General features: G+C 30.5%; 2 protein-coding genes and 1 non-coding gene across 3 annotated transcripts; 1 reads left to right on the forward strand and 2 right to left on the reverse strand.

Annotated features, from left to right (window-relative positions):
* Positions 1–2,557: 2,557 nt before the first annotated feature.
* LOC100257008 (uncharacterized) lies at positions 2,558–2,929 on the reverse strand. Its single transcript, XM_002280925.4, has one exon. It carries the CDS (start codon positions 2,927–2,929, stop codon positions 2,558–2,560), a length of 372 nt encoding a protein of 123 aa, XP_002280961.1.
* Positions 2,930–4,677: 1,748 nt separating this feature from the next.
* TRNAK-UUU (transfer RNA lysine (anticodon UUU)) lies at positions 4,678–4,750 on the forward strand. The gene has a single exon. It is a non-coding gene; the product is annotated as a tRNA-Lys (tRNA).
* Positions 4,751–7,700: 2,950 nt separating this feature from the next.
* On the reverse strand, positions 7,701–10,826 carry LOC100262117 (subtilisin-like protease SBT4.4). The gene is made up of 8 exons (XM_010653145.3): positions 10,741–10,826; positions 10,545–10,636; positions 10,202–10,448; positions 9,466–10,059; positions 9,150–9,374; positions 8,946–9,057; positions 8,556–8,769; positions 7,701–8,471 (listed from the first exon to the last, which is right to left on the reverse strand). Exons 1-8 carry the CDS (start codon positions 10,815–10,817, stop codon positions 7,921–7,923), a joined length of 2,112 nt encoding a protein of 703 aa, XP_010651447.1. The 5' UTR covers positions 10,818–10,826; the 3' UTR covers positions 7,701–7,920.
* Positions 10,827–14,924: the final 4,098 nt, after the last annotated feature.

Raw genomic sequence — 14,924 nt, forward strand, 5'->3', positions numbered from 1 at the left:
TTTTCATCAAAAAAGTTTTTAATACTATAACTATAAGCACTTTCTAGAAGCCTTATCAAAGGGTTTTTAGTCCATTTGACAATGTTTTTGAAAAAAAATTAGAAATTTGACAAAATTTTAAAATTATTTTAATTTTTTTAAAAATTATTGATAGTGCTTTATGAAGAAACTTTTGATAAGTGATTCTCTCGTTTAGAAGGTTTCGTGAAAAAACTTTTGATAAGTGATCACTTATAAAGAAAATACTTCTATTAAAAGTATTTTAGAAAGAAATATTATCAAACTAACTTTTGATGGGTGATTTTTTAAAAATACTTTTAGAAAAGAAATTTGAAATAAAAATATTTTGAATATAAATAATTTCAAAGGCATTATAAGTACTAACAGTTAGAAAACATATATTTTTTATTTTTTATTTTCCAAACTTACTATGATCATAAAAGAACAAAAAAACAGAAAAAAAAAGAAATGGAAAAAACAAAACTAGGCCATGACTCATGAGTAAGGATTAAAATATCTGGATATATTGTCGATATATCTGCGATATATCCATTATCCATGGATACCAATACAAAATTCGGAAAAATATATATTGTGAAACAATATTTTCAGATATTTTATTGATATTTTTGGATATTTTACCGATATTTCTAGATATTTTATCGATATTTCACTTTTTTATTTTATTTTATTAAATAAATAAATTATAATTATTTTATTTTTATATTTTGATTTAATTTATTACCAAAAATATAAAAACATAATTTTCTTAATAGGTATTTTTTTTATAATCTATATATTTATTAAATATAATAAAAATAAATATTAAAAAAGTTATGCATAAAATACAATTAAATTAAAATGGATCATAATTTTAATATTAAATATATTTTAAAATTAGACATTATCATAATAATATTATAAAATAATCTATAATGCAATTTATAATAAATGTATATTTATATAATTTATATTTTTTTATTTACGTAAAGGATATTATTATCAAATATGATAATATATATATATATATATATATATATATATATATATATATATATATATATATATATATATTAAAAATAGCTTTAAAATATCTAATTTTACTTTTTATATAATTTTTTAATTTTTATTAATTTTTACGATATTTTGTTTCAAAATATCTATGGATATTTTCATCCTCGAACACTTGGCTTCAAATACCAATGACATTAATACTAGTCAAATCCCCTAAATCCCCTCTCTTTCGTAGAAAAGAGAAAACACACAGACAAACAATTTTTGCATTAGTGAAAGCTAGAACCTGAGACAGGCGGGAGATAAGAAGAGCCATCCCCAACTCAGCCTCAGATGTAGACTGGCATCGTAGGTCGAGGTTGACCGCCAATGTAACGAAAATAATAATAATTTTTTAAAAAAAAGAAAGTGTAAGCGTAATTTATGTGTACGACGTTTGCCATTTGCTGACACCCCATCACCGGCTCGTCCGCATGATAAGTCTAATCACGAGATGCAGCAGCCCCGTCTCTTGGCTACTTGTGCAGTTCAAAATTTCCCGATGCTTTTCAATGATACAGACTCCAGAGTAATTAAGATAGCTTCAGTTCAGACTTCACAGCCCTTCATTTATTTTATGGAATTCTATCCAGAGTCCAGATCATACAAACAGGGTGATAATGGGAGCTGGACTTTGGGGAGGAGGGTGGTCCTGTGCCTACTACTACTACTGTAGAGAGCCGCAATAATTAACTGACTGCAGAGTCGTACCAAGTACACAGCCACGGGAATTGGGAAATCGTTGAATCCCCAATCCCAATTGCTAGCTCCTGCATGATTTTTCAGCTTTTCCTCACTTTTTTTCACGTCCTCTTTCCTCACCTCACAATCATTCTAATTAAATTTCCCTCACACTCATCCTCATGCTCAAAAATCTAATTCAAGGGTTTGACAATCGCAGAATACGTACCCAGGTCCAGTTCTGCCTTATGCATCCAACGGCTGGGGATGGCAATAGGACTGACAGAGATATTATTTGAATTAAAAAAAAATGCTAACTGTTTCATTATTTTTTGTAGTTTATTTAGATCATGTCATAGTTTGAAAATAAATACTATTTTTTATTATAATTATTTATGACAAAAACTTTGAATTAAAAACATCTTTTATAAGTATCATTTTCAATAATAATTATCGGGCGGTTGTGATATGCTCTCCTGGATCAGAAGGGCCCAAAAGTGACAATGATTTTAGGTAGACATATGCATGAGGATGCATCAACCAAAGGACAGCAGACAAAAGCAAGAAAAGGAGCAACCAAAAATGGGAAAACAGGCCGAATTCGATAGAAAGTTGAACGAACAACAAGCTAAGATGAGAAGAAAGCATAAAAAAATGGACGAGCACAGAAACAGAAACACTTTATTCATGTAACTGACTACCACTACCACGAGTTCCTCACACTATCACACCATAACAATGGTGCACCCCATCATCCACCAACCAACCAACCACCACTCTTCAATACAGAGCGACCGTATAATTCTTCTATACTGATGTATGCTCAGGCCTCGCGGACTTCAAAGAAAGATCGATTCTTGACGACGATATCGTAAAAGTGAAAAGACTTGAAGTTGGCAAAGCTTTTGGGGAGGGACAGGAGGTGAGAAGAGTTGTCGGACTTGTGGAACTGGACCAGGCTGGGATGCTGGTAGTTGTGGTACCGACTCCACCCCAGTTGGTTCAGTCGCTGCTCCAGTTCCGTGTAGCTTCGAATCACCTGATTCTCTGGGAGGTACACCAGAAGCCGTGGACGTGCACCTGGGGCGGTGGCTGTGCCCGGAAATGGCGGCTCCTTTTGTTCGAACGACTCCCGGGTCGGGTTCGTCACGAGCCGGGCCACGCCATTCTTGTCGAATACCCAAACACCAGACATTGCAACAGAGAGAGGGAGAGAGCGAGAGCGAGAGAAGTGGGGAAGGGGGGAGTACGGACGTAAAGGGTGGGTTTAGGGTGTTATGAGATTTAATGGGGGAAGAAGCAAGGTGTCAGTTCTACATATCTGAAATGACCAAATCACCCTTCTCAAGGCGAAAAATTATGAACATATGCATAAGTAATAGAGATTTTGGTATTTTTAGTTTAATTCTTGTGAAATTTTATCCGAGTTGTGTGCTTTGGCTTATGGTACAGATAGGGCTATATTGGTAATTTGAATACATGGTTCGCCCCAAATATATCGAGTCAATGGTTGTGTGGGCAAAATGGTTTTATCATCGGTTACAGTTAAAAGTGTGGGTAAGGATTAACTAATTTTACATATGACTATATGAGCTATGCTGAGGTGACCGTTGACAGAGTGGACATTTGATATATCACATGAGTTATCTATGTGTCTTTGACTTGCCAGACAATTTCCTGTTATTTTTCTCAATATCGTTACGGTAAATTTTGTTCAAATTTTAAAAATGGTTTTCATAAAATTACCTCGATTTTGGGTTTAAGGATTTTTTTTGAAATTTCTGTAATCATATATCAAAACTAAAACAAAATTTATTTTCTCACACTAGGAATGAGAAGTTCCCTCAACACCTCCATAATAGAGAGTGTCTCACATGTCAATCACCTAAGAAATGTCTCGAAAGGTTCATGAATCATTGGCAACTAGTAGGGGAGGCCCGTGGTTTAAAAGAAGCTAAGGAGATGGATGACCCACCAAGCCAAAGACAAAGTGGTCTTTTCTTGTTGAGCCTGTGTGTGATTGTGAAAGACCAGATCCTGAACACTCTATAGGCAGTTCTCGTAGAAACCCATATGTGGGTCATCCAAGCTACCTCAAATTCAACAAAAAGGGTTCTCACATGGGTCCTTGATGGCCTCTAGATAGAGGGTATGAGTCATTTCCCCAGTCCTCTATGACCCTACACTTGTAGGGACTGAAGCAAGTTAAAAGATCTCAATACCCAGGGCTATCTATAATATGTCTTGTTTAGTTGTGATATCCAATTTGAGATATAAAGGAAAAATTTCTTAATTATATATATAAATTTTTCTTAATTATATAGATACATTTTCAAATTGTAAGAGCCTATAAAACCTATAACAAATAATATGTGTATAAAAGGGAATGAGTTATTACGTATTACTTTTTTAGACAAATTATCATGAAAAGTTGTGGAAATTGTACCAATGAAGATGATTGAAGTATTGACACCTCATAAATCACTAACATTGTTGTTTTAGTACAAGTTATGGGTAGTAGTACTCCTTGTGACAGGTCGAAAACTATTAACCATTAAAGTACTAGATGAGGACAATGGTAAGTAGTTTTGTCGGAATAATGATGAAAGCAATTATTAGAATGTGTACTCATTTTAGTGGTGGACATATAAAGACATAAAAATTGCCTTAAGTTGAATTCATATTTGATTGTTTCTGGCATCTCCTTCGTGATAGAGGAATTTTTATAATTCAAGCTAGCTAGATATGTACTATTTGGTTGGAAAGGTGGATAATTTTCGAGTTTCATTCTCATTGTTAGTAAATCATTATTTTGAGTTTGTATTAGGGTAGTTTGTAGCTTTTGGGAATGGAGAACTATAGAGTATACAATTGCCTCATGGTAGGGAGGAGCCAACAAAGTGAAGTGTATTAAATTAATATGTTTCACAAAATGACCATCAAGCCGTCTTAGCTCAGCCGGTAGAGCGCGTGGCTTTTAACCACGTGGTCGTGGGTTCGATTCCCACAGACGGCGGCCTTTTTCCCTTTTTTAACTTCTAAGAAATGTGGGAGGAGGAGAGTATGACATGTTTCAAAACCTTTTTCGAAACAATTTTTTTGTTTTTTTATAATATAAATATTTTTATTTATTTATTTAGGTTTTCAAGTTTTTTGAGAATATTGTATTCAAAATAAATTTGAGATGTTTTTAATATATGGTTGTTTTTTATATGCGTTTTGAGAAATAATTAGGCATATGGATAAAATTTAAGAACTTTTACATTATATATATAAGATAAAAAAAATAAATCTTAAAACTATTTTTTATATTTAAGTTTCCATATAAAATTTTTTTGTTCAAAATAAACCAACATTGTTTGAAAAAAATTTCCACATAAGATCCTCTATATTTGTTTGGAGAGAGATAGAAAAAGAAAAAGAAAATAAAAGGAAAAAAGTGAGAGGAACGGAGGTAGAACCATGGTTGTTCATGTTAGATTGTAAAGCCTAAATCAATTTTATGGGGCTTTGTACGAAATGCCAACTATTGTGATTTTTCTTATTGTATTTGAAAAGTACATACATTCCACAAATAAATTTTAAATAGGCTTACCATTAAAAGACTAATCCTTACTCCAACAAAAATAATATTTCTAATATAATAAATAAGGAAGAAGAAAGATGGTTAAACCACAAAAACAACACTTACCTTTCTTTTTGCATGTGCATCACCACTTTTGACTCAACAAGATAACAAAGAGTGGAGGGAAGATAAATGCAAACACTCTTTATAATGGTTTGGCAACCCACCTACGTCTACCCTTTTCAAATTTTTAATCGAATGAAGGTTCCATTATCCAAGACTTCAATTCAAACCCTCAATCTTTTACATTTGGATTCATTGATTCTAATGGATATTATAATTCCTTCAAGTTCTCAACTAACTTGAAATCTCCATTACTAAAAAAGAATAAGAGTATGAAAATTTAATGCTCCCACTTCTAGTACAAATGTAGTTAGCTCAATACAAAGAAAAGACTAAGATGGATATCAAAGGGTGAACAAAAGGATTTGTAAATGAAGGATCCATTGCACTTAAATGAAGAGTTTTAAAAGAAAGAAAGTAGATGAAAACCAATTCAATGAAAGTGTTCTATTATCAAGAAATATAAAATATTTCTAAATTTATATAAAATCAACTTAGACACCCGAAAGAACACAAAAATATTTTGAACGGTTGAGATTCAGTTTAATCAATTAACTAATTGTTGGTACAATTAATGTTCTGTAGGTCATTGTTGGTGTTTGTAATGCTTAATCGATCGTTGAATAAATGTCAACTACTAAAAAAGAAAGAAAATTTTGTGCAAACTTGACTCGTTTTCAACTGGAAAAGTCTAATCGGTTGAACTAGTTTTCTAATTGATTTGACCGGTTTAGGGCATCGTTGACCAATTGCACAAAAAGTTGTCAAAAATGCTTTTATTTTGAGTTTAAATTTTTTGGTAATTTAAGCATTGCATTTGAAAACCTTTATAATATGTTTTTGAAAGAATTAAGCCTTAGGTTTTAAAGTAAAATGTATATAAATCTAATTTAATATAAAATGCCACTTTTAAGTTTAGGTAATGATAACTATGAAGTATTTGGAAGTGCATAAAAAATATTTTAATCTAAATGCACCTAGGAGATTATTTTACATAGGTTCCTTAACAACTTGAGTTTTTAAGGATTCATTTCTTTATAACGTTTGAATCTCTCGCAAGCATATTTGAGTTTTCATTTAAATTTATTAATAAAACCTCAAAACTTTATTTGATTTATATAATTTAGTATATTTATCCTTGTTTTGTAATAATCAAAATGTAAGTAAGAGAACTTTGGACTAATATAATATATGCATTTTTTCTTCCGATGTAGAAACATTTTTTATGAAATATTTCTATAAAGAAAACTTTTGTACTGGTCTTGAAAAATTTCCTTTCATTTAATTATTATTCAAATAAATATTTATTTTTTATTAAATAATTTTGTATTTATTTCTTTCTTGTTTACTATATGAAAGGAAAAAAATCATTAAAAAAGGAAAAAGATAAAAAGAAAGGAAAAGGATTAACAAAAGAAGAAAATGCATTTTTTAAGAATTAAAGAGAAAAAGGATAAAAGAAGGGAAAGGTTCTAAGGACCACGGATGGCCGAATAGCCACAAATGCAACTCTTTTCCCATCTTTCAACGAGGAAGAGAAATAAGAGATGAAAATCAAAAGAAAGAAGATTGTTGATAGGAATATGATATTATGGAAAATTTTCAAAAAAAAAAAAAAAATAGAAGAAAAATCCATGGAATATATTCTGAAAAAAGAAAAAGGAAGATTGTAAATTGGAAGAGGGATATTATGGAAAATTTTCAAATAGATATTATGGAATGTGTGGTAAAACAATAATCATAAATTTAGGTATATATTTAGGAGTATTTGGTCCAATTTAATACTTATTTATTAATTATTTAAGTTGACTTTAAATTAAATTATATTTAAACGATTGATTTAATACTTATTATTTAATTTTTGCTTTAAGCATTAAAATTATTTAATATAATTAAATTAAAATTTATTCTAAATCATCGAATTTAGTATTTATTCTCATAAAGTATAACTATGACAAAGAAACCAAGTAACAATGAAGGTGTCGTAAGTAATAAAAGACATTGTGTAAGTAGATAGGGCAAATGAAATCAAAAAGGAAAAATGAAAACATAAATTTAAAAATAAATTAATTATTTTTATTTATTACTTAAAATTATTTTTTATTTTAAATCATATTATTAAGTTATTTTATCAAATATATTTAATTTATTTAATGACTTAAATTAAATTATTAAATTGATTTATCAAATACCCACCTAAAAGAAGTGTGGTAAATGAAAAGTAAAATAGCACGTATGCCATAAATGAAAAATGGGCCATTAGGGAAAGCCATCTTGGACTCTACATTTATAATTTTATTTTCTTAAGCGAATTATGTAAACATAAAACAAAAATTGGTTTATTTATTTACATGTAGTTTTCATGGTCATTATTCAAATGCGGCAAGGGGTTTCCTTCAATGGAGATGAATTAAAAAAATGTGAACGAATATCAAATTCATCATGTTCTTGATTATTAGATCGAAAGGAAATAAAGCTACTTCTGTGACAATTACGAATTAAAATCCATCCTTGAGTACATACACGAAAATGGGACTCCTCACGTGATGATTGCCATCGGACCAAGCCAGCGATGCAGACGCAGTCGGATCCTTTTCGAAGTTTAGTCCGTCTCCGGTAACAGTCACAAGAAAAGATTTTGTCTCGTTCAATGATTTGAAAGAGAGGGTGGAAGGATTCACTTGGACCTTTATATGGCGACTCCTGATTCTGATCTTTGCTTTGTAAGTGGAATTTGCAAAGCCAACGTTTGTAACAGTCCTTGGAAACTTCACTGCGAAAGGCTTTTTTGGGTCAACTTTAGCTGCCATTGAAGGATAATTGAGATCCCTTGGAGAGCCTTTACCATCCTTAGGACAACTAGTGCTGTTGTCTCCTGATATGAGCCTCACTTGATTTGTGTCATATCCCATGGTGCACATCATTTTAATGTAGTCTTCTTTGGAGGCATCGTACACTAAACCCGGACTTCTAGCTTTTACAGGATCGATATGGCCAGATCCATAGGCGAGTTCGCCATCTGGGTTGTTGGAGGGGTCCAGTCTCTGGGCTATAAACACAAGAATTTTAGAAAACTAGAACATAAAGTTATAAATGTAATAGTCCAAAACTGCGGAAGATTTATGAAGATTACCGGTAGTCATAATAGCGGATTTGATGGCGGAAGGAGACCAGGTAGGGTGAAAGGACTTGACATAAGCAGCAACTGCAGCAGCATGGGGGCAAGACATGGAGGTTCCTGATAAGAAATTGTAGTTCACCCTCCTGTCATCTTCATCAGTGTCCGAAATAGGAGCAATCGGGGAAAATGCAGCTAAGATATCAACACCGGGGGCGGTTATATCTGGCTGCAACAATATTAAAGTGAACCTGAGAAATGGATGAAAGAAATATTGAAATGAAACAAAATTATCACTGAGAGGCTTTGAGCTTGGTTGCCAGTGATCATAGGAAAGCTTCTAGTTTTAGAAAGGTTAAAAACCTTTTCTAAAATCACTATTCTGGACTACATGGGCATATATACCTTCAAAAAATCTGGTACGATTCTGTTAGGCCCTCGTGATGAAAAGAAGGCCACAACCGGGGCAGAAGTGTCGTTGAGGGATTCACTTTTCAGTATGTTTGCTTTAGGCTTTCTGTAAACACAATTTTAAGGAAACAATCAAGAAAACCAAACAATTATTCAAGAAATGTAAATGTAGTACTACTTGTTTATTAGAATCCTCACTTTGTGGAATTGATGTAGGCCTCCACCTTCTCAAAGTCCGGACGAGTCAAAGTTGTCATGGGTACAGGGACGATGAATGGAACTTTTTCTTGGTATTCCTGGGCTAGCGTGATTGTCCCAAGGGCACCAACCCTACTAGCTTCTACATATATTTGTGGATTGTTTTTACACAGCACAATCTTTCCCTTCGACAAATCCTCGTTTAAGCACGAGGGCCTGCAAATCCTGTAGTGCAGCCGCAATTCTATTATACTTACGTGTGAATTGCTGTATCAAATAATTTAATGGTCAGGATGGATGAACCTCTTGAACTTACTCGGCATTTTGTTTATCACATGTACTAGCGGTCTTTCCATATACAATAGGATGGTTAGTTCCATTCAACTCAAAAGAATTAATGGCAATACCCTCCACAGTAACTCCATTTCCAAGAACAACCTCGCCGATGATTCTGCGATCAGTGGTGCTGGCTGCTACGCTGACCATCCATGGTGCAACGCTGCTTACTGATACTGGGACAGGACCATTATTTCCTGCAGAATTCAAGGTTAAAATACCCTTTGCCATAGCATGGAAAGCGCCAATTCCAATGGAATCGGAGTCCAAAGGCAATGCTGCAGCTGCTCCAAGTGAAACCGTAATTATGTCAACCCCATCAGAAATAGCATCATCGAAGGCAGCCATCACATCTGCCACCGTGCACCCTGTTTCGTAACACACTTTGTATACGGCAATCCTTGCAGAAGGAACTCCTCCTCTTGCATCTCCTTTACCCACTCCATAAAAACTCGCACCCTTTACTACGCTTCCGGCTGCGGTGGAGGCAGTGTGGGTTCCATGACCCTCACTGTCTCTTGCAGTATTATCCGGAGATATCATCGAGTTGTATACTCGAGCTCCAATTATCTTCCTGTCGAGTATGATCATCAATATAAAAGAACATAAAAAGAGGAGATTATCTCTGCTTAATCAACATTAATGTGTATATAATTATACAAGAGTTACAGCATTAGAGGCGATTGTGAATACTAAAGGAGATTAGTTAGGCTTACTTGTTGCAAGTGAAATTTTGTCCACCTTTACAAGAACCTTTCCATTTTTTTGGGACAGGGCCCAAACCCTCATCACTAAAGCTTTTTGATTCAGGCCAGATACCAGTATCAAGAACACCGATGATAATATCACTCTCAATACTTGGAACTCGTTTTACAGTCTGAGGGAAACCCATAAAATCCCAAGATCTTGTGGTGTGAAGTTGAAGGATTCCACTTGGGAAAACAGACACCACTTCCTCCTTACCTGCATATTAAGGTCTGAAAGATGAGTTTTCATCTTACTATAAATCAAATAAATGAACTTGTTTTGAATCACAAAGATCGATGCAGCTATACATACTAGCCAATTTTTCTCGTTCTTGTTCTGTGAGCTTGGCTGCAAATCCATTGAAACTCCTTCCGTAGCTTCTTACCAGAGAGTCCTCCGGTGAACTTTATGGAGAGCAAAGCATGATCATACAAACCAAAAGTAGTTCATAAGAATATAATCATATCACAAACCCCCCACCTAAAAAGGGAAAAAAATCAAAGGTTACCTGCCCCCTAGAGCATCCTCAAGGATGCTAAGGTGTTGAGATAAAGGTGAGAATTGCTGTTGAGGGAGGGCTCCCATGTACACTATATACGTCTACATATATCATGATCAATAGATCAGTATCATTGTCATAAGAAACAAGTTAAAATAAAAATAAAAAATGACTGTTGATCAACAGCCAAAACAAGACTTGCCTTCCTTTCTTGATCATTAGCCGCACCACCCTTGAAGCTTGTAGCAAAAACAAGCAAACAGATGGAGAAAACCCCAACAAAATTGAACCTAGCCATGGTTGGTTCTCTCCAACAATGGTGATCTGCGTATTGTCCTTCACTAGTTATATATGGATTATTTTCAGGAATTTTGTTCTTATTTTATTTTAGGAAAACAAACATCCTTGTGTAAATCAAATTAACTTTTGGATGGAATAGATGGGAAGAAAAGATATATATGGAGGTCATTTTGTTTGGTATAAAGAAGGGTATTTTCCTTGGAATGTTTCCATAAAAGCAAGTGATGTCCAAGATTAGATAGATCCTTATATGAAAAAAAAGGCAGATCAAGTCAGGCGATCAAGTCAATGGACATTTTTGAAAAATAATAATAATAATAACATTTTTCTTGAATTGTCCTTGTTAGTGCGATTCTTGCAATGAGGTTTTAGTAGGAGTAAAAAGAGAACGGAAGCATAGAAAGTTAAAAAAGAAAAAGTGATAATTGTTTAAAACTTTTATCTTATTTCATTTGTTGAAAAAGTTGATGGAAACAAAATTAAATTCTTTAGGAAAACTTCCAGCTTTCTTAGACTTTCTTTTAAAGAAAAAAAGTCTTAAATCTAGGTTGTCCAAACAAATTATTATAAATTATTTTCCTTAATTAGTTTTTTCTTTTCCTGTATAGTTTTCATGTGAAATTTTTTAGGGATAAAAGAAAAATAATAGGAAACAAATCTTAAAAAAATCAAAAAATTCTAGCATTTCATATGAACCAAACATATGACCTTAGGTTTTGTTTGCTTGGTCAAAAATAGTATGAGATAAAATAAGAGATGGGATATTATATCATATAAAGTGATAGATATGATAAGTTATTTCATCATTTAACTTATAATATGTTTAACTAAATGAATATATTATCTATCCTGATTATGTTTATCCCTTTTATATGAGATATGTTAATCTCATACTAAGATAGATATGCATGTCTTATATATCATAAATTTATTTTTTATATATTTATTTTGTAAAATAATTTTTTTTATTATAAATTAAAATTTTAATTAAAAACTAAGAAATAAATTTATAAATTAATATTATATATAATATATAAATTATTTTTATATATTGAATAACATAATATAAAAAAATTATTTATAAAGTTTAAATATTTTAATCATGAATATTGTTAAATATAAGAAAATTTTTAATTTTTTAAATAAAAAATATTAGAATGCAATAATTTTTATTTTAAACATTGAAAATAATATATATTTTATATTATTTTTTATTCATTTTACAAATTAAATATAAATATGATATAACTTATAAGCTATCATTACCATTGGATATGCTACCTTACTATTGTAGGATATATATATATATATCATAATCTATTCCATCAATCAAATATTAATGTTTTTGTAAAAATCTCGTTATTATTATTATTATTAGGTTATTTCATATCATTTGCAAATCCTTCTTTTGGTAAATTTTTTCTTTTTTCAAGCAGAAACACATCAAATGTTTGTCCTTGAAAAATATATTGCATGCATGTTCAAAATTTATATATATATATTTATAAAATACACTTTAAGAAACTAATATCTCATGACAAGGTAGTATTTAAGTGTCATATTTGAGACTGTAAGAATGGTAACCAGCATTTAATAGAGTTCTATCAGTAGCCAGTTTCTATTTTTATTTATTTACTATTTTTGACTAATAGTATGGCACATTACACATTTACACCTACAATAAAAGCAAAATTACATTTGGAAAAATAACATAATAAAGATTTTTTCCCAAATTTTCTTAGGCTATGTTTGTTACCCGAAAGTACTCCAGAAAGAAAAAAAATGTTAGGAAAATAATTTTTTTTCATATTTTGTTTTATTATGAAAAATACTAAAAAAAAGTTAAATATAATTAAAATTATTAAAAATTTTGTATATTTTTAATTATTAAATATTTATATAAAAGAGTTAAATAAGTAAAAAAAATCTGAAAGTGTATATAAAAATAATTTATTAACTTTATATATATATATATATATATATATATATATATATATATATATATTTATTTATTATTATTTTCCTTTCCTTACATTTTCTTTTGAACCAAACAGAACCTTAATATTTCCTATCAAAATGTTTGCTTTAATAATTATTTATTTATTTTAAATGATAAGCTTAATATTATTTAATCCGAAACATTTACCAATCTCAGTTTACTAAGGTCAAGTCCGAGCCCATATTAAGATGATCAAGAGCTTATGGGTGAGACCGAGTCGAGAAGAAGACATGCATGGTTGCCACAGTAGCTAAAATCATGCCATGACTAGTCATGGACGTGAGTCATGGCTAAATTTTAGCTCATCATGGTTCAGTCACCCTTCCCTTAATTAGGTGCAAAATTAATTTTTTTTTAACTTTAACATAAATTCGGCAATCTCTCTCCCTTTCTTTCTCTTATGTGAATTTACTAATAACATGTGGACAATCATTGTACATAATCTCTCTCTCTTATGTAAATTTACTAATAACACGTGGACAATCATTGTACATAATCTCTCTCTCTCTCTTATGTGAATTTACTAATAACACGTGGACAATCATTGGACAAACACTATGATAGAATCATTTATTTGTTATAATCTTGTTAGGTATATTGTATTGCACTTACACATGGTTGTAGTTAGTCATTTCTTTGTTACAATTTTACACTAGATTAATCTAAATACTTTTGGACGTGTTTGAGCACCTTGGTCTTTGGAGGGTAGGATTGGAGACTTGTTTAGACACGAGTAACATATATCAAGCTTGTTTGGACTTATGACATACTTTGTCTCCGAAGGCCTCCATATTATTCTTGAATATTTAATGTAAAAGTTATTATTTTGGATCATTATAAAAAGGCTCCATAGGTTTTTTTGTAAAATTCAATACTTATCATTTATTGAGTTAAGTTGATTTTAAGTTAAATTATACTTAAGTTATTGATTTAAAAATTTATTATTTAATTATTACTTTTAGTATTAAGATTATTTGATAATAATTTAAAATTTATTCTAAATCATCAAATTGACATATTTATAAAGTAAAAAAATGTCGAATAATAATAAAAGTCATGAAATAGTAAAAGAGATCATGGAAGTAATAAGAACAAATGAGGGTAAGAACTGTAAAGTGAAGATATGAAGTTTAGAATAAATTAATTATTTTTACTTATTACTTAAAGTTATTTTTAATTTTAAGTCTACCATTAAATTATTTTACCAAACATACTTGATTTATCTAATGAATTAAATTAAATTATTAAATCACTTTAAGTTATTAAGTTGGTTTACCAACCACCCATATATAAGCCACTTTGATAATATAGCTCTCATAAGTCACCTCTAATCCAACCTTTCTAATCAATTATATTTTCAAGCTACAAGATAATTGAAAAATATTAAAATGGTAGATTTTTTAAATTGCATGTTAAACTTTAAAATATCCATGTAATTGCATGTTATATTTTATATAGAAATTTATATTTTTAAAAACTATATTTTCAAAATTTTAAAATTTGAGGTTTTAATACTTGAATTCTTTTAATCAAATTTTAAAATCTATTACATTTTTATTATAAATCTCTAGAAGTTGTTATATTTTATTTACATAGACTATGTTTTGTTCTTGAAAAATTTGATGGAAAATGTAAAGAAAAGAAAATAAAGTGAACAAGTAGAAAAAAGGAAAAATGGAGGAAAATAAAAATAAATTTAAAGTTAATTATTTTTATTTGTTACTTCAAACCCATTTCACTTGTTTTAATTTATAGATATAAGTGTTAAATAATTTGAAAATATGTAAGTTGCTCGCTAGTTTTAATTATATTTGGTTTTTTTAAAATTTTTCCATAGAACAACAAAAATCATTTTTTAAAATATTTTTTTCTTTCCTTAATACTTTATGCGAAC

The sequence above is a fragment of the Vitis vinifera genome, chromosome 6 (assembly GCF_030704535.1).
Source record: "Vitis vinifera cultivar Pinot Noir 40024 chromosome 6, ASM3070453v1".
Lineage (NCBI taxonomy): Eukaryota > Viridiplantae > Streptophyta > Magnoliopsida > Vitales > Vitaceae > Vitis > Vitis vinifera.

Coding starts and splice junctions, on each gene's coding strand:
- LOC100257008 (XM_002280925.4), bottom strand. CDS start 2,929: ATGTCTGGTGTTTGGGTATTCGACAAGAATGGCGTGGCCCGGCTCGTG.
- LOC100262117 (XM_010653145.3), bottom strand. CDS start 10,817: ATGGGAGCCCTCCCTCAACAGCAATTCTCACCTTTATCTCAACACCTT. Junction 10,060..10,201: donor CAAAATTTCACTTGCAACAA/GTAAGCCTAACT, acceptor CATACTCGACAG/GAAGATAATTGGAGCTCGAG. Junction 8,770..8,945: donor TCGTACCAGATTTTTTGAAG/GTATATATGCCC, acceptor ATATTGTTGCAG/CCAGATATAACCGCCCCCGG.